Source organism: Erinaceus europaeus, chromosome 1 (genome assembly GCF_950295315.1).
Source record: "Erinaceus europaeus chromosome 1, mEriEur2.1, whole genome shotgun sequence".
In the NCBI taxonomy this organism is placed as follows: Eukaryota; Metazoa; Chordata; class Mammalia; order Eulipotyphla; family Erinaceidae; genus Erinaceus; species Erinaceus europaeus.
Window position 1 is genome coordinate 31,123,224 of NC_080162.1, and position 19,238 is coordinate 31,142,461.

At 39.9% G+C, this 19,238-nt stretch overlaps 1 protein-coding gene across 2 annotated transcripts in view; it reads right to left on the bottom strand.

Annotated features, from left to right (window-relative positions):
* Positions 1 to 19,238, bottom strand: part of VCL (vinculin) — a 138,161-nt gene that overhangs the window by 35,391 nt on the left and 83,532 nt on the right. For both annotated transcript variants that reach the window (XM_007520349.3, XM_007520350.3), the window contains exons 6-8: positions 18,851 to 19,011; positions 5,765 to 5,855; positions 4,784 to 4,931 (exon numbers count right to left, since the gene is read on the bottom strand). In XM_007520349.3, coding sequence (XP_007520411.1) covers positions 4,784 to 4,931; positions 5,765 to 5,855; positions 18,851 to 19,011 — 400 coding nt within the window. The remainder of the gene's footprint in view (positions 1 to 4,783; positions 4,932 to 5,764; positions 5,856 to 18,850; positions 19,012 to 19,238) is intronic.

Here is a 19,238-nt window from a genome sequence, read left to right on the forward strand (position 1 = left end):
GGGAACCAGGGGCTTGAACCTGGGTCCTTGTGCTGTGTAATGTGTGTGCTTAACCAGGTGCACCACCTCCTGGTTCCCCAAACTATAATTACATTTGACTTTTTTTTGTTTTATTTATTTATTTATTATTGGATAGAGACAGAGAGATATTGAGAGGGAAAGAGACAGAGAGACAGACACCTGCAGCCCTGCTTCACCACTCGTGAAGCTTTCTCCCTGCAGGTGGGGACCAGGGGCTTGAACCTGGGTCCTTGTGCACTGTGATGTGAGCACTTAATCAGGTGCGCCACCACCTGGCCCCCTTCCATTGACTTTTTTCCTTTAAATATAGTGATGAGGAATCTTTTCTGTGGGGCCAGGCAGTGGCAACTGATTAAGCACACATAGTACAAGGTACAAAGACCTGCATAAGGATCCAGGTTTGAGTCTCCAGTTCCCACGTGTGTGTGGGGGGGGAGGGGTGCTTCACAAGCAGTGAAGCGGGCCTGCAAATGTTTATCTTTCTCCCTTCCTATCTTCCCCTCCTCTCTCAATTTCTCTCTGTCCTATCCAAAAAATCGAAAGAAATGGCCACAGGAGCCGTGGATTCATAGTGCAGGCACCAAGCCCTAGTGATAACCCTGGAAGCAAAATAAAAGAAAAAAAAGAATAAGAATTTGATGGTGAAAAAGCTTGTTACTTACTAACTTTTCAAGCAAAATGAAAAGTTTACTGATTCCAGTGGAGGGAAGATACATAAACTTGCAACATAGAAAATCTAGGTAATTGAGTAGAAAAATGTCAAAGAAGAAATTGTTGCTTAGCTTCAGCTATTAAAATGTTTAAAAAGTTGGGCATATTTTAAAAAGGATAATAAAAAAAATTTTTAAGTGGTAGTTTTCTAATCTTTTATTATGAAAGTACATTGCAGGCTTCAGTGTGAAGCAGGCCCATAGCTGTTTATCATTGTTCTTGCCTTTTCTTTTTACAGATTAATGGCCAAACCCAATAGTCTGTAAAAAAAAAAGCAACTACCTCCTTCTCTTGCTCAAATTCATCTTACTCTATACACAAACAGTACTATACATACAGAAATCCAAGTGTAAACAGTCTACTGCACTGTGAAGCCACTTCAGACAAAATAACCATCAGTGAGAAGTTAGAAGTGTCAAAAATCTTGTCAGAGTACACTGGCATTTCTCCAAATGAGAACAGAGCTTCTTCTTGTCCTTTCTATAAAGTTCTTGTCATACTCATGACAGGGTAAGACTGCACTGCAGCAGGAGAAAAAAATGGCTCACTGAGTTCAATGAGACTACATTTATTTATGTTCTCTCTGTCTCTGTCTTATAGCTACAGAGAGGGAAGGAGGGGAAGAGATCATAGCACTGAAGCTTTCTTTAATGCGAGGGGATGGAGGCAGGCTCAAACTTTGGTCACACACATGTGAATACAATACACTATCCTACTGGGCTATTTTACTAGTCCCCCCCCCCTCCCCTTTTCCTATCGCTCTAATTAATAAATACATAAAATATTTTAAATATTTATTTATTTATTCCCTCTTGTTGCCTTTGTTGTTTTATTGTTGTAGTTATTTTTGTTGTTACTGATGCCCTTGTTGTCGGATAGGACAGAGAGAAATGGAGAGAGGAGGGAACGACAAAGAGGGGAGAGAAAGATAGACACCTGCAGACCGGCTTCACCGCCTGTGAAGGGACTCCCCTGCAAGTGGGAAGCCAGTTCTCGAACCAGGACCCTTATGCCGGTGCTTGCGCTTTGCGACATGTGCACTTAACCTGCTGTGCTACCGCCCGACTCCCAATACATAAAATATTTTAAAAGAAAAAGACAGAGGAGAAAGACACCACAGCACCATAACTTCCTTCACAGTGGTAGGGACTGGCCTAGAATTTGGGTCACATATATTGCAAAGCAGGCACACACCAGTCAGCTATTTTGCCTCTTCTAGGTAAACCAGAAGCCACTGCTTCTAACAAGGTTACAGTGAATCTAATTATGAAACCAAATGAGTAATGATGACAGAGAATCTCGGAAGGGTCTACAAATTGTCATTTTAAAATTAACCTGATTTCTCTTTTAAATGTTATTTATTTATTTATTTATTACCAGAGCACTGCTCAGTTCTGGCTTATGTTGGTACTGGGGATTGAACCTGGAGCCTTGGAGCCTTAGGCATCAAAGTCTTTTTGCATAATCACTGCGCTGTCTCCCCAGTTTTGTTTGTTTGTTTTGTTTTTCACCAGACATTGTTCAGCCGTGGCTTACAATAGTGCCGAGCACTGAACTTGGGACTTCTAATGCTTCAGACATGAAAGACTGTTGTGTAAACCAATGTGCTATTTCTCCAGGTTCTACCTAATTTTTAATGACTTGAAAGAATTCCCATGTTTACATTTTTCTGCCCACCCTTTATAAAAAAGTTACTCACTGCCCTTTATTTTTCACAAGTCTGCAAATAGAATCTAAACTTTTCTTTATTTCAATTTGATTGTATGTCATTTATATACTTGAAAAGTTTAGCAAAGGGCAAGTTCACTTCACTCTCATAAGAATGTCCTGGAGCTCAGCTTCCCCAGAGACACACCTTATTAGGGAAAGAGAGAGGCAGACTGGGAGTATGGACCGACCAGTCAACGCCCATGTTCAGCGGGGAAGCAATTACAGAAGCCAGACCTTCTACCTTCTGCAACCCTCAATGACCCTGGGTCCATGCTCCCAGAGGGCTAGAGAATGGGAAAGCTATCATGGGAGGGGGTGGTTTATGGAGATTGGGTGGTGGGAATTGTGTGAAGTTGTACCCCTCCTACCTTATTTTTTTGTTCATTAATCCTTTCTTAAATAAAAAATTAAAAAAAAAAAGAATAGAAGGCAGTCGATGGGGTTTACAGTTGATGGTATTTATATACTTCCCCCTTTTTGGGGAGCTACTCTCTTCCCTGATCTAACTTTCTCGTCTCATTCCTAATTCTAACACCATGTCCCCATGCAGCACATTAGCTGTCGAGCTCAAGCAAGAATTAATAAAGACATGGGCCCCTTAGAATATATCTAAAATAAGACTTCCTAACTTTTCCCAAAATGGAGAACTCAAATCTCATTTGCTATATTTTCACCTTTAGGTTCCTGATTACTAAACAGTCTTTCTGCTTTATATATATTCCCCCCTCCAGGGTTATTGCTGGGGCTTGGTGCCTACACTGCTAATCCACTGCTCCTGGAGGCTATTTTTTTCCCCTTTTCTTGCCCTTTTTGCTTATTGTTGTTGTTACTGTTGTTGTTGTTGCTGTCGTTATTGTTGGATAGGACAGAGAGAAATGGAGGAGGGGGTGACAGAGAGGGTAGAGAAAGATAAACACCTGCAGACCTGCTTCACCTCTGCAAGTGGGGAGCCGGGGGCTTGAACCAGTTCCTTAAACCTGTCCTTGCCCTTCGCACCATGTGCACTTAACCCAATGCTACCTCCTGCCCCCTTAAATTAGTGTTTACATTGCCCCTGCGGCTCCAGACAGACTATGACCCACATAGTCAACGACCGCCACCTCTCCAGATTCAAAGGAGGTCTCGAAACTTGACATCAGGCTCAACCTGACGCTGTGGACTGGCTGCGGAAGAAGGGCAAACGCTAGAAGAAGAAGTGCTTACATGTTCTTTTCTTTTTATTTCCTAACCTGTCTTTTTTTTTTTTCTTTCCAAGAAGCTTTCTGTAATTAAAAAGAAAAGAAAAGAAGAGAAAAGAAAAGGAAAGGAAACAGGACTTTTTTCTTTATTGATGTTTTACAGTTGACAATAAATACAATAGTTTGTACATGTATATATCTTAATGCTTTTTCAGCCACCAAGCTACAGATGCTACCATGATGCCAATGTGACTTCCCTGAGCAGACGACCTCACTAGAGTCCTGGAACCCCACCCGTCCAGAGCCCTGCCCCACTAGGGAAAGAGAGAGACAGGCTGAGAGTATGGATCAACCTGCCAACACCCATGTCCAGCAGAGAAACTATTATAGAAGCCAGACCTTCCACCTTCTTCACCCCATAATGATCTTGGGTCCATACTCCCAGAGGGTTAAAGAATAAGAAAGCTTCCGATGGAGGGGGTGGGGTAGAGAACTCTGGTGGTAGGAACTGTGTGGAATTTTACTCCTTGTATCCAACGGACTTGTCATTCATAATTAAATTTTAAAAAAAAAGAATAGAAGGCAATATCTGTATTATTATTATTTTCCTCCAGGGTTATTGCTGGGCTTGGTGTCTGCATTATGAATCCACTGATCCTGGATATATAGAGAGAAACTGAATGGGTAAGAGAAGATAGAAGGGGGAGAGAAAGATAGACACTTGCAGACCTACTTCACCATTTGTGAAGCAACCCCCCTGCAGGCTCAGACCACGATCCTTGCACAGATCCTTGTGTTTGGTCCTATGTGTGCTTAATCTGTGTGCAACCACCCGGCCCCCTATATTACCTATTAGTCAAAAAAGAGCTCAATATAATTAGCAGACTTTCTTTTTTTAAAAAAAGTTATCTTTACTTATTAAATAGAGACAGCCAGAAACTGAAAGGGTAGGAGGACAGAGCGAGAAAGAGACACCTGCAGCACTACTCCACCATTTGCAAAGCTTTCCCCCAAAGGTGGGGGTGGGGGTCTTGAACCCAGGTCCTTGCACACTGTAACATGTGCACTTAACCAGGTGTGCCACCAGTGGGCCCCCCAAAGACTAAATTTCTTATTCACACCACCAGGTTAGCTCTTATCTGTTAAGAGCAGAAGAACTTTACCTAGCTCGGAGATCAGCCACTTGATCAGTCATCTGTCCCAACACTTTGCAGGTTCCCAGGATCTCTCTGCGTTCTTTGCCTGCACAGAGTTCACCAACTTTTCCAGCTTCATCTAAGATCTGCCTGATGGCCTGCTCACCAGCATCCCCTTAAAAAAATAAAAAGAGGAAGAGATTCAATATCTACATTGCTGACAGATTAATTATTCAAAGAGGATGCCTTACAAGTCATTTTATTCATGAAGAAGTGGACGTTTAAATGGCAAGTGAATAATAGAAGGCAGAACACCTGATAGCCAACAGCTAAGAAGGCCCTTATAACCATAAGGTGAGGTTTCAACCACAGACGCCATAAATAAAGACGCCTGCAACCATATCCACCTTCAGATAAAAAGAAGTCTATGGTACAAATGTGGATGATGAAACTAGGCTCCAACAACTTAATAGTTCTTAGTACTTCTAACCTCTGTTAAGCTTTCTGCATTCATTCAAATATTAATCTAATGCAATAGATATTAGATTAGAAAAATCTATAAAGCCTAGTCCAATAATCTATTTGGTTCTCAGCTCTATATAAGACAACTTTATTTTCCGATTCTCATTGACATCATCATTTAACCTGAGTAAAGTAACCACTTTACTGACATAAACAGAAATCTGCCCAATGGAACTAAAAGAATTTCTATTCAAAATAATTAACTTTTGGATTCAGGGATGGGATAAACCAATAATCTGACAAAGAATGCCCAGTTCAGCTTGTTTTACTCATCCATGATGAGAAGGAATTGGTCTAGCTCTGCATCCCTTTAAACAGAGTCGTGCTTCAATGACTTGAAACTATCAGAGAATGGGACAAAGCCCAAAGTGTGGAAGCAGTTATTTTAGGGTTATGCAGTGAAGGAAAGATTTCTTTCTTTCTTTTGTTTTGGCTGGTTTTTATCTATCTGTTGTATCTATCAGTAAAGGAAAGCTTGAGAGTTACCTGGGGTAGCACTGGGGTTCAAGAGCCAACCTTTGGCCTGATTCAGTTTGGAGTCTATGGAGGCCAGTGCTCTCTTCATGGCTTCAGTATCCTTTTGAAGAGAGATACCACAGTGATTTTCTTTGCAATAATTGAGACAGCACGATACAAAGTAAGACAGAGAAGTTACAGCATTAACATACAATTGCTAAGGTAGCCCTACAATAGCCTTAAAATATTCTCATCACGCCATAATGCTTATTTCTGTTAAAGTGCAGCATCTAGCATGCAAATCTTCTATTAATTCCATTCTGTCTCCTAGTTTCCCAACTGCTAGATTGTGAAAACTGGTAAAATTGCCCAAGCCAAAAGATGTTTAGTGTCTTCAGCAGGAAAAAAGCCCTGTTGTCACATGCCTCATTATCAGCCTTTCCACTAGTCAACATTCATCCACAGCAGCCCTGCCAAAGCCCTCCAGCTTCAGGGAAGCCTCATTAGTATGTGGTGCCACAAGTCACTATCCTTTTTGTCTTGTTTTGAGACATATTTGATGGTGTTTCACTATACTTAATTAATCTGAGAAACGTGAAGTTACTGATTGAACAAAAATTTTAAATGTTAATCCAGCAATTCAATTTTATTTTCACAAATAGACCACTAAAATGTACTGTAGTAAAGAGAAGTTATTCTGACCTTCCTCAATCATCATTAACATGAAAGAAAAGATAGGATAAAATAGGTAGGTCTCAATTTATTATTTATAATCAAGATTCAAGATAATCAGTCAAAAGTAGAAAAAAAATCTCAGGATATAGTATGAGAGTTAAAACAACAAACTAGCCATTAAAAATATAATTTTAAAGTATTAAAAATGCAGCGAACAATATAACTAACACTCATGAGCCCACGCTTAATAGACTGACATCTCTTAAGTCTCCACTTAAGGGGCCAGGGTGGGGGTAGAGATGGTTATGTAAAGAGACTCACGCCTAAGGCTCGTAAGTCCCAGGTTCAACTCTCTGCATCACCATAAGCCAGAGCTGATCCACTGGTAGAAAGAAAGAGAGAAAGAAAGAAAGAAAGAAAGAAAGAAAGAAAGAAAGAAAGAAAGAAAGAAAGAAAGGAGGAATGGAGGAAGGAAGGAAGGAAAGAAGGAAGGAAGGAAGGAAGGAAGGAAGGAAGGAAGGAAGGAAGGAAGGAAGGAAGGAAGGGGGGCTGGGTGGTAGCGCAGTGGGTTGAGTGCACATGGCGTGAAGTGCTGGGACCTGCTTAAGGATCCCGGTTTGAGCCTCATGCTCCCCCCCTGCAGGGGTGTCACTTCACGAGCAGTGAAGCAGGTCTGCAGGTGTCTATCTTTCTCGCCCCCTCTCCGCCTTCCTCTCCTCTCTCCATTTTTCTCTGTCCTATCCAACAACAATGACAGCAATAACAACAACAATAATAAATAAGAAGGACAACAAAAGGGGAAAAATAGCCTCCCGGAACAGTGAATTCATAGTGCAGGCACAGCAATAACCCTGAAGGCAAAAAAAAAAAAAAAAGAAAAAAGAAAAGAAAAGAAAGAGAGAGAGAGAGAAAGAAAGAGAAAACAGAAAAGAAAAAAAAGTAAGTCTCTACTTAACATTAACATCTTTAACATGGTCTACCTCCTTTTAGAATCTACTCTGAAATTCTAAGCAGTGTCTGAAAACCTAACTTTTTTCAGTTTGCAATACTACAAAACTGGGGTTATGTGGCCGGGTGGAAGGGAAGCGCAAGGACCAGCCCCCAGTTCCCTACCTGCAGGGAAGCATGTCTGAAGGTGTCTGTCTTTCTCTCCCCCTCTCTGTATTCCCTTCCTACCTCGACTTCTCTGTCCTATCCAGTCACAGTGACAATAATAATAATAATGATAATAATAACAAGAACAATGATGAACAACAAGGGCAGCAAAGGGGAAAAAGTGGCCCCCAGGAGCAGTGGATTAGCAGTGCAGGCTCTGAGCCCCAGCGATAACCCTGGAGACAAAATAAAATAAAATACCTTTAAAAAATAAAAGAAAAAAAACTGGGGTTACCAGTTGTTTCTGCTCTCCCTGGTGTAAGCTTTTAGAAGATTTAATATTTCAAAGAACATGTCATGTATTAACATGTATTAACAATTTGAGCCCACTGTTAAAATTCAACCTGATTATCAGTTTGAATTTTTTTTTTTTTTTTTTTTTTTTTGCCTCCAAGGTTATTGCCAGGGCTCGGTGCCTGCACCACAAATCCACCTCTCCTGGAAACCATTTTTTCCCCTTTTGTTGCCCTTGTTGTTTTATCATTGTTGTGGTTATTATTATTGTTGTTGTTGTTACTGTCCTTGGATAAGACAGAGAGAAATGGAGAGAGGAGGGGAAGACAGAGGGGGGAGAGAAAGACACCTGCAGACCTGCTTCACCACCTGTGAAGCGACTCCCCTGCAGGAGGGGAGCTGAAGGCTCGAACCGGGCTCCTTACGCTGGTCCTTGTGCTTCGCACCACGTGTACTTAACATTCTGCGCTACTGCCCTACTCCCCAGTTTGAAGTTTTAAGTGCTTAGACTGAAGTAACATATACTTAGAGCTATGTTCTATGCATCAAAAAGTTTGAGACATTTGATCCATTTTCCCCCTCATATTAATTAGTGAGTTATGAGATTATAAGTTAATAGGAGTCTATATTAACACCCATCGCCAAAGGTCTGTGTCCCTCCCCTCCCCACCCCCACAGTGAAGCTAAACATATACCCTCACCTCCACCCAGAGATTTTTACTTTGGTGCCCTACTCCAAACTTAGTCATATTCTGCTTTGAGTTTCCTTTTCTGTTCTTCTTTCTCAACTTCTGTTTATGAGTGGGATCATCCTATACTTGTCTTTGTCTTTCTGACTTATCTCACCTAACATAATTCCTTCTAGTTCCATCAAAGATGGGTCAGAGAAGGTGGTAACAATATTTATATACTTTCCCCATATTTGGGAGTTACTCTCTTCCCTGATCCAGTTTTCTAGTCCGTTTTCCAACTATGACACCATCTCCCCAGACAATAACCTGGGTCCACCTGCATCTTAGCTGTCAGGCTCGGGCAAAAACTACTAAAGTTATGGGCCCCTTTCAATATGCCTAAAATAGACCTGCTAGCTTCTTCCAAAACAGAGACCCACCAATGCGTCCTGAAGCCCTGCCTCCTCAGAGGCAGGCCCCATTAGGGAAAGAGAGAGAGAGACAGGCTGGGAGTATGGATCAACCTGCCAGTGCCCATGTTCAGCAGGGAAGTAATTTCAGAAGCCAGACCTTCCACCTTCTATACCCCATAATGATCCTGAGTCCATACTCCCAGAGGGATAAAGAACAGGGACACTATCAGGGGAGGGGATGGGATACGGAGTTCTGGTGGTGGGAATTGTATGAAGCTGTACCCCTCTTATCCTATGGTTTAGTCAATGTTTCCTTTTTATAAATAAAAGATTAAATTAAAAAAAAAAGAATAGGGAAGCTATCAGGGGAGGGGATGGGATAAGGAGTTCTGATGGGAATTATGTGGAGTTTTACCCCTCTTATCCTATAGTCTTGTCAATATTTCCATTTTATGAAAGGAAAACAGACAAAAACTGGGGTTAAAGAGATGTTGTACCACTACTTTTCCAGACGGTGGCACCATAGCATCTTGTTCTTCACCTGTTCAGAAAACCTTGCCTTCACAAATAGTAGCCAATAATAGCCTAATTTCAAATTAGCAGGCCCTAAAATCAACAACTTTAAAAAAATAATTTATTTATTTTTTTACCAGAGCAATGCATATGTATATCTATCTATCTATCTATATCTTTCTCTCTCTCTTTTTTTTACCAGAGCACTGCACTGAACAGCTCTGGTTTATGATAATGCAGGTAACTGAACCTGCGACTTCAGATCATCAGGCATGAGAGTCTTTTTGCATAACCATTATACTATCTACCCGCACCCAGTTTCTGGATCTTTTTCAAAAAGGGTTTGGGGCTAGTCTTAGCCACAGCAGGCTGAGTAGCTATAGGGTTTAAAACAAATTATAACTCTTTGTCTAGGTACAGATTTTTTAAAAAATTCACAAACTCTCATCAAAGATATGTGTAGCCTGAAGAAATTAAATTATATCTCTGTAAAATATATAATTAAATTAACTAATGAATTAATGTTTTACCAGAGCACTGCTCTGGTTATTGGTGGAATAAGCAATCAATTCTGATATGGCTCACATTAAGTCCTATGTGCTACTACTGTAATATCTTCCCAAACTAAAAATATTTACATTTTAACGTGTTAAGCACCACTTCTCTAGCATACATATATTTTCAGTGAAAACATTTTTTAAATTACTAATTTCAAAATCCTAAATTCAAAGGAAAGCAAAGATTCAGTGTCTGATATAAACAGAGCATTTCCTGCAGATCAGGCTCTATTCTAGGCATTTGTTTCCTCACTGTTTCATTGACCCTCAAACTTAAGTTAATTGAATTTTATAAGAAAGGGGGACAGAGTCTTAGAAACTTAATTGACCTTAAATTTGTGGATAACATTAGCTAAATCTCAAGAAATTTTTTTAACAAGGCAACTTTTTAATTTTTTGCCTCCAGGGTTATTGCTGGGGCACCATGAATCCACTGCTCCTGGAGGCCATTTTCCCCTTTTGTTGCCCTTGTTGTTGTAGCCTTGTTGTGGTTATTATTGTTGTTGATGATGTCATTCGTTGTTGGATAGGACAGAGAGAAATGGAGAGAGGAGGGGAAGACAGAGAGGAAGAGAGAAAGACACCTGCAGACCTGCTTTACCGCCTGTAAAGTGACTCCCCTGCAGGTGGGGAGCCAGAGGCTCCAACGGGAATCCTTATGCCTGTCCTTGCTGTCCTTTACTTATATATGAGAGAAAGGAGAGGAGAGAGAACCAGAGCATCACTCTGGCATATCCAATGCCAGGAACTCGTGAAAACATACTTGATGTTTTCTCCACTGCACCATCTCCTAGCCAGTGAATTTTTCCCCTTTACTAAGAGAGTTTCCAAAGATTCTATCAGTCCTCCAACAAATCTGCCTCATTCATTCTGGCTTTAGTTAATAAACCAAAAAAAAAAAAAATTGTATGTAAACTGTAGAAATCAAATTCCTAAATTTCCCAATCTAAATGACTACTTTTATTCTACATTGCTCAAAAGTGATTGAAACAAAGTGAAAAGAATAGCTTTATTCTATTTAGTATCCTTATAACCACTGCCTTTAAGAAAATCCCTAATAAAGCTTGAAAGGCTACCATGTTTCAAAGAAAGAATCTGATTCTCTGGAAATGAGTAATTTACTCACGAGTGGGAGATAGGACAACATCAAGAAGTTAAAATTAAGAGATGTTCATTTTCCCTAAAAAGAATCAATGGCAAATTTGGAATGAACAATATTCTTTTTTTTTTTTTTTTGTCTCCAAGTTTATTGCTGGGGCTCGGTGCTGGCAGTCCGAATCCACTGGTCCTGGAGGCCATTTTTTCCATTTTATTGGATAGGACAGACTGAAATTGAGAGAGGAGGGGGAGGCTGAGAGGGAGAAAGACATATACAGACCTGCTTCACTGCTTATGGAGTGACCTCCCCAAAGGTGGAGAACCAGGGCTGGAACCAGGATCCTCGCACAAGTCCTTGAGCTTTGAACTATTTGTGCTCAACCCAGTGTGCCACTGCCCACCCCCACAATATTCTTTTTTTTTTTAGATCCTTTTTTTATTTATTTATTTATTCCTTTTTGTTGCCCTGTTGTTTTATTGTTGTAGTTATTGTTTCTATTGGATAGGTTAGAGAGAAATGGAGAGAGGAGGGGAAGACAGAGAGCGGGAGAGAAAGACAGACACCTGCAGACCAGCTTCACCGCTTATGAAGCAGACCAGCTTCACCGCTTATGAAGCGACTCCCCTGCAGGTGGGGAGCCGGGGGCTCAAACCGGGATCCTTATGCGCGGGTCCTTGAGCTTTGTGACACGTGCGCTTAACCCGCTGCGCTATCGCCCGACTCCCCACAATATTCTCTTTTAAATTAAAAAAAAATACAAGATGCATAGTTTCACACTATATCTACTAAACTTCTATGCTTCCCCCATCCCTTCTAATAAGCACCATAATTTCACAAAGTTGAAGCTATATTTGTAACCCAGGAATTTCAATTAATTACCAAGTTTTTAACAGCACAAATTTTCGACAGTTTGGAATCCCCGAGTCACCGTAACATCTTTCTGCACTAAACCAAATTGTAACTATTAATTTAAAGGTCATAGCTATTAACAAAAATGTCTTTGAGAACAAATATTTTGCTCTCCTAAGAACTACACATCTGGGAGTCGGGCAGTAGCAGTGGGTTAAGCGCACGTGGCGCAAAGTACAAGGACTGGCCTATGGATCCCGGTTCGAGCCCCCGGCTCCCCACCTGCAGGGGTGTTGCTTGTGCTGGGAAGTCGCTTCACAAGCGGTGAAGCAGGTCTGCAGGTGTCTGTCTTTCTCTCCCCCCCTCTGTCTTCCCCTCCTCTCTCCATTTCTCTCTGTCCTATCCAACAACAATGACATCAATAACAACAATAAGAACCACAACAATAAAACAAGGGCAACAAAAGGGAATAAATACAAATTTTTTTTTAAAAAAAGGAACTACACACATTTATTTTAAGAGGTAGTACATATGGAATTGACAGAATTCTGTTGTGAACAACACAAGAAGTTTACTAACATTGGATATGATAAATTCATGGGACTGGGCGGTGGTACAGTAGGTTAAGGGCACATATCACCATGTGCATGGATCCAAGTTCCAACCCTCCCACGTTATAAACAATAAAGTAGGTCTGCAGATATCTGTCTTACTCTCTCCCTCTCTATCTCCACTTCCCTATCAATTCCTTTCTGTCTTGTTAAATACAATTTAAAAAGTGGGAAAAATGGCTGCCTGGAGCAGCGGATTTGTTGTGCCGGCATGGAATGCCAGCAATAACCCTGGTGGCAATAAACATAAAAAAAATAAATAAATTTAAAAATTCACTTAATAACTAGGAGTATAAATCAATATTGAGGTTTACGAAGGCTGAAAATAATTATACCTTTGTGGTTAACCATGTCGTATATCACAAAGCTTTTAGGTAATCTCATCATGTAAATTTTGCTACTAGGAGTATAATCTGGGTATGGAATAGGAAAAGACAACATAGGCTGTATCTTCATTTGAGTGCTCATCTTTGATTCATTTTTGTTTGGTTGGTTTTGCTTATTATTATTATTATTTATAAAAGAAACTAGATCTGCAGTCCAGGATGTTGTGCAGTGGAGACCATGTTGAATTCTTAAACATAATATCCTTGGCAGTGCCTGTAACAGAGTGATGCTCTGTGTCTTTCTCCTTCTCTCTTTATTTCCTATTAATAAATACAAGAGAGAAAAGAGACTAGATCTAGTCAAACAACAGTGGGGCAGCTAGCAAGGAACTTGTTTCATCTCCTTTTGGTTCCTTTTTCTTAAAGCTCATATTTTAAAATGGAGAAAACAAACCAACAAGTGGTTTGACACCCTCCCCAGAATACCAAAAGGTGGAAGGAAAATGTAATAGTCTCCTAGGAACTGAAACGCTGTTGCAAGTTAATACAGAATCAAGCCTAAAGAATAGTGAATCATACTGAGACCCACTGAGTTCCTCCATGCACAATGAAGAAGAACTGCAGTAGGAAAATAAGGTCCTGCCATTCTTGGCCCTTGAACACTGTAACTACAGGATTAAGAACCCTCTCTCCTTTGCTGCCCAATCCATTCTTCCTTATTCCATAAATCCCCCCGACCATGCCCTTTCTAACCTACTCCAGACCACATTTTCAGTTCCCAAATATTTTAAGTAGTGATGCTTCTGGGAGGTGGGGGGAGTGACTAGACTGTAGAACAAAATCTTACAAATGACATTTAAGGAATGAGAAGCCTTGGTCTAATCCTACAATTTCTGGAAAGTTACCTTCTTCAGGCATCACTTTTTCATTTCTAAGAATATCTTCCCAGGTACCAGATGATGGTATACCTGGTTGGGAAAGCACATTTCAGTATGCAAGAACCCAGGTTCAAATGCCAAGTCCTCACTGATAGGGGGAAGGCTTCACAAGTAATGAAACAGTGTTTGTGCTTCTCTCCCCATAACCCCATCTTCCTATTCTTCTCAATTTTTCTCTGTATACAAAATGAATAAATATTTTATTTATTGTTTAAATAAGTAAATATTTTTAAAGAATAACTTCCCAGCCCTAAATTTACATGCCACCTATGAAAGCAGAATCAGATATACCAATTAAAAGATTGCTTGGGGGAGTCGGGCAGTAGCACAGCAGGTTAAGCGCATATGGCGCAAAGTGCAAGGACAGGCATAAGGATCCCGGTTCAAGCCCCCGGCTCTCCACCTGCAGAAGAGCCACTTCACAAGTAGTGAAGCAAGCTTACAGGTGTCTACCTCACCCCCCACCCCCGTCTTTCCTTCCTCTTTCCATTTCTCTCTGTCCTATCCAGCAATGATGACATCAATAACACAACAACAATAATTACAACAATAACACTACCAGGGCAACAAAAGGGAATAAATAAATAATTTTTAAAAAATCGCTTGGGTCAAAGACAAGTTTCTTCAACATTTTTAGGATCCTTTCCTTCTAGGTAAAAGAAAATGACATCACAAACACCTTTATTATTATCTCAAAATCTTAGAGATAAGTCTTTCTCTGCATGAGCTGCTAAAAGAAAATACCAAACATCTCATAACTATGTCACACACCATTTTTTTAAAGTGTTGAAATAAAAATCAACCCTTAAATACTAACAGTATACAAAATAAGGGCAAGTATTAAAGGGTTGCATGTTCTAACTAACTAGTATTTCCTTTTTTGGTAAATTGCAGTATCATCTATACAAGTCATGAGTTAGTCACTACATTTAACCACCACCAGAGTAGGCCCACAGTGGGAGGAGATTCACAATAGGAACTAATTCTGAATAATACCGTCTAATGATTTCAAAGTGCAGTTGTAGAACTGTATGAATAGAGTTCAGAGATCCTTAGCCATGAAATGCTTTTTAGATTTTTCCACTTGGTCTTAGTATTCACCATTCATCAAATAAAAAATTAAAAACCAAAGTCTAGATGACTAACTTTACTTAGGGTAGTATTAGAACTGTATTTAACTCAGATTCTTTTCATAATGTATTTCCAGAAGGAAAAATGCTAAATTGATTTTTAACGACTACTATAAGATGTTTTCTGATTTAAGGAGGAGGAAGTTACTACTTTCAAAATAACAAGAAGTGCTTAAAGTTAAAATTATTTTGAATTTATAAGGCTGCAATTTCAATCCAAGTATAAAAGGTAAAATAATCAGTTATTGCATTGCCTCTCGAAATCTACTTTGGCAAGACACAGTTTTACCAAGAGTTTTTCCACTTACTTTCTTCCCCCACTTTTCCATGAGAAAACTGCACCAATGGGGAAGCATGAAACAAGTATGGTAAAAGAAAGTTAATTCTTTATTTAGTAGGGGGTGAGAGGAGGTAAAAGATATGTGCATTAAATAGAATGAGAAGCCAATGTTCACAGACAGACACAAGGTCTCATTAATGCACTGCTTACAGTTGAGCAATTCACAATTCATAATGAGTAGTCCAGGACGTGGTACAGTGGATAAGGTGATAAGCTATCAAGCACGAGGTCCTGAGTTTGATCCCCAGCATTGCAAAAGCCAGAGTGGTGTTCTGGTCCTCTAATGCTAATAAATACATATTTTTTATAATTAAAAAAATTTTTTATTTAATTATTTTTCCCTTTTGTTGCCCTTGTTTTATTGTTGTAGTTATTATTGTTGCCATCGTTGTTGGATAGGACAGAGAGAAATGAAGAGAGGAGGGGAAGACAGAGAGGGGGAGAGAAAAACAGACACCTGCAGACCTGCTTCACCACCTGTGAAGTGACTCTCTTGCAGGTGGGGAGCCGGGGGCTCGAACCAGGATCCTTACGCAGGTCCTTGCACTTTGCACCACGTGCGCTTAACCTGCTGCATTACCGCCCGACTCCCTAAATAAATATTTTAAAAAAGAAAAATACATACTGATACTTGACTGAAAAAAACCAAAACCTTAATTACCAATCTCGATTCTCAGGGTGATTTTTTTTAATAAGCTTAAAACTAATAGAAATGATTACTACTATGATTGCTCAACAAATTGTTTGGCTTCGTATGTTAACTCTCTTTTCAATCACCAGGTTCCAGATGCCACCAGGATGCTGGCCAGGCTTCCCTGGATTGAAGACCCCACCAATGTGTCCTGGAGCTCAGCTTCCCCAGAGACACACCTTACTAGGGAAAGAGAGAGGCAGACTGGGAGTATGGACCGACCAGTCAATGCCCATGTTCAGCGGGGAAGCAATTACAGAAGCCAGACCTTCTACCTTCTGCAACCCTCAATGACCCTGGGTCCATGCTCCCAGAGGGCTAGAGAATGGGAACGCTATCAGGGGTTATGGAGATTGGGTGGTGGGAATTGTGTGGAGTTGTACCCCTCCTACCTTATGTTTTTGTTCATTAATCCTTTCTTAAATAAAAAATTAAAAAAAAAAAAAAAGAAATGATTACTACTGTTAAGGAATGAGCAAAAGTATCATAGGATGGGAATTATAGCATTTTGATGTTTGAGGCAGGAAAATGTGTATTAAGAGCAAAATTAGGTTAAAAATAGGTCTTACTCATTCTGATGTCATCACATACTTTAACTTCTATTAACTCGGCTGATTTTATTTACTTTCAATCTGATAGTTTTGCAGCATCCTCACAGACTGGTTCCTTCCAAACCAGCATAAAACTAAGGAAGCTACAAGACAATACACAGTAATGACCAAGTCTATTTCTCTTACATGTCCTTCTCCTAAGTGCCTTATCTTTGTTCTGAAAAATCTCAACTAACCACATCTAAAAAAAAAAACAAAAACAAAATTTCTCAGTGGCACAAAGATAAGTAAATCTCAGTAACAGTAACACTTATTCACTTGATGGGTGCTTTTTTCCTCTCCAAAAATAAAGAAAACTTAACATTGCAATGCCTGGTCCTCTTTATTACCATTTCACACCAGCTAGAAACAGAGGAGAGGAAAGAAGAAAAGCAATTAGAAAGGGCTGGAGAATAGTGAAATACCACAATGACTATGCAGAGGACATTCATGCCTAAGGCACCAAAGAAAGGCCCAGGTTCAATCTCCAGCACCAGCGTAAACTAGAGCTGAGAGGTGCTCTAGGAAAAAAGGAGAAGAAGGAGGAGAAGAAAAGGAGGAAGGAAGGAGGGAAAGAAAAAAAAAGAAAGAAGAGAGATTAGGTTGGGGGGAACAATAAGTCACAGACAACTATAACTAATTCACAACTAAGGCAGTAGAACATGCAGTGAGCCATGAACTGAAGTTAGGAAAAAACACTTTAGATAGACCTTACTTTTTTTCTTTTGATTTTGAAGGTCCGTATTACTGTGAAGGACAGGCATCCATTTAACCTCATTTTAGAACCTCAATGACATATCTCTAAAAGCAAAATGCCATCACTTGCAAAGAGACTGCCACGAAGGGCAAATACAGGTAGCATTAGCTAGAAGCTTTCTTCCTTCAGGAGGAATCTGCTTCTCAAATGAAGTCAGTTGGAATAATCAAGCTCAAATTGTTCACAGGAGCCTATTCAAAGAGATGGAAGTGTCCACCAAATACAGAAAGCCTAATATTCCATAGTAATGTCTTTTTCCTCTTCCCCCAAAGAAATAGCTTAATGAGTCAGCCTCGCAGTCTGCCTAGCACAGCCCCTTGGTCCCGTATTCAATCACATTCTGTCGCATATTCGAGCACAGTGTTACACACCGGCACACAGAATAAGGCAAGGCACACAGCATAAAATAAACAAATAAATAAATATTTTTAAAAACCTCACAGACATGCTTTTTCTCTTTTTTGAAGCGAAAAAAGAAACCAGAGGGCAAGAGAAAACTTACCTTCTAAACGTGAGAAAAAGAGTAAAACAAACAAGAGAACAAAAAAAGATGCGTAAAAAAGTCATAACAGGGAAGTGAAAGTTGTCAAATACTCAAAAGCAAAATTAAGCAAAATATCAGATTTAAAATAATAATACCATAGAGATTTCAAGTAGTCTGAAAACTTGTTCAAGAACTTTATGCCTCGGAAATCTTTCCAGGCAACAAGGCTAATACTACAGGTTCTTAGCTTTGACTTTAACATAGATAGATGTCTTGGAGGACAAGCATAGCCTTATTGAACACCCACTGGAAGTCCTATTACAAAATCCCCTCTCTACTATCAGCCTGCAGGGAGGCCCTGGAGACATTTGGGTCCAGTGTGGAGAAGCTGACTCCTGGAAACAGGGTTAATTCAGCGCTTCCCTCACCACCTACATCTTGGGGGCCTTACCATAAGAATGTAAACCCAAGCATTTCTGTTTGCCCACAGTCACTAGTCAGCATGAGACTGATGAGTGCAGCAATACAGACTCACTGCTGATGAGTGCCAGAAGGAATCCACTAACCCTTTCAGCGTCCCAGGAGAAATTCTAGACAAGAGGTGAAGGAAACCTTCAAACTAGCAAATGTGAGAACTTAACATTTTAATGAAACTTTCCTTAGAGGAAAAATGAAATGAAGGGACACACCCAGAGTTATCAAGAGTTTCCACTGTAGATTTCACTAGGTCAAAGCAAATGTTGATTAAGGAAAAGTTTTCCATAAAACTCAGTCACAGGCATCTTCTGCATCTGTCACTCAGCAACAACCACCCATTCTGGTGTGAGAATACCACACCAGAATTCCTCTAGCAGCCCAATCAATGAAACTTCAGCTTGAAGGAAAAGCTATATATCTCAGCCTTCAATTAACATTCACCCACATACTTATGTATATATTCTGCCTGGGAGCAAAGGCAATTTGCAAAAGCATCTAGGTAGTTCATCAAAGTGAAGAGGAAATTACTTTCACAACTACTAGATAAAATAAATGTAAGACAAGGGAGAACTCAAGATTTTGCTTATTTCACCCAGTCACACTTACTTTGCTGGCCCAGGCATCTTCATCCCAAGAAGTAAGTTGTAATACACGAATGATTTCATTAATTTCAGCACTCATTTTGTCTACAGTAAAATTGCGATTTTTCAAAGCTTCTTCTATTCCTTGTGTTTTTGAGTTTTTAGTTGTTACAAATATCTTCATAGCTATAAAAATAAAAGATCAGAAACTAAGCTTAGACTTTAATCAATCTTGCTGCATAACTGTGTGTGTGTGTGTGTGTGTGTGTGTGTATGTGTGTGTGTGTGTGTGTGTATGTGTGTGTATGTGTAGTCTTTTTTTCAGAGCACTGCTCTGCTCTGGCTTATGGTGCTGAGGAGGACAGAGCTTCAGGCATAGAGTCTGCTGCATAACAATATTCACAAAGTATTCC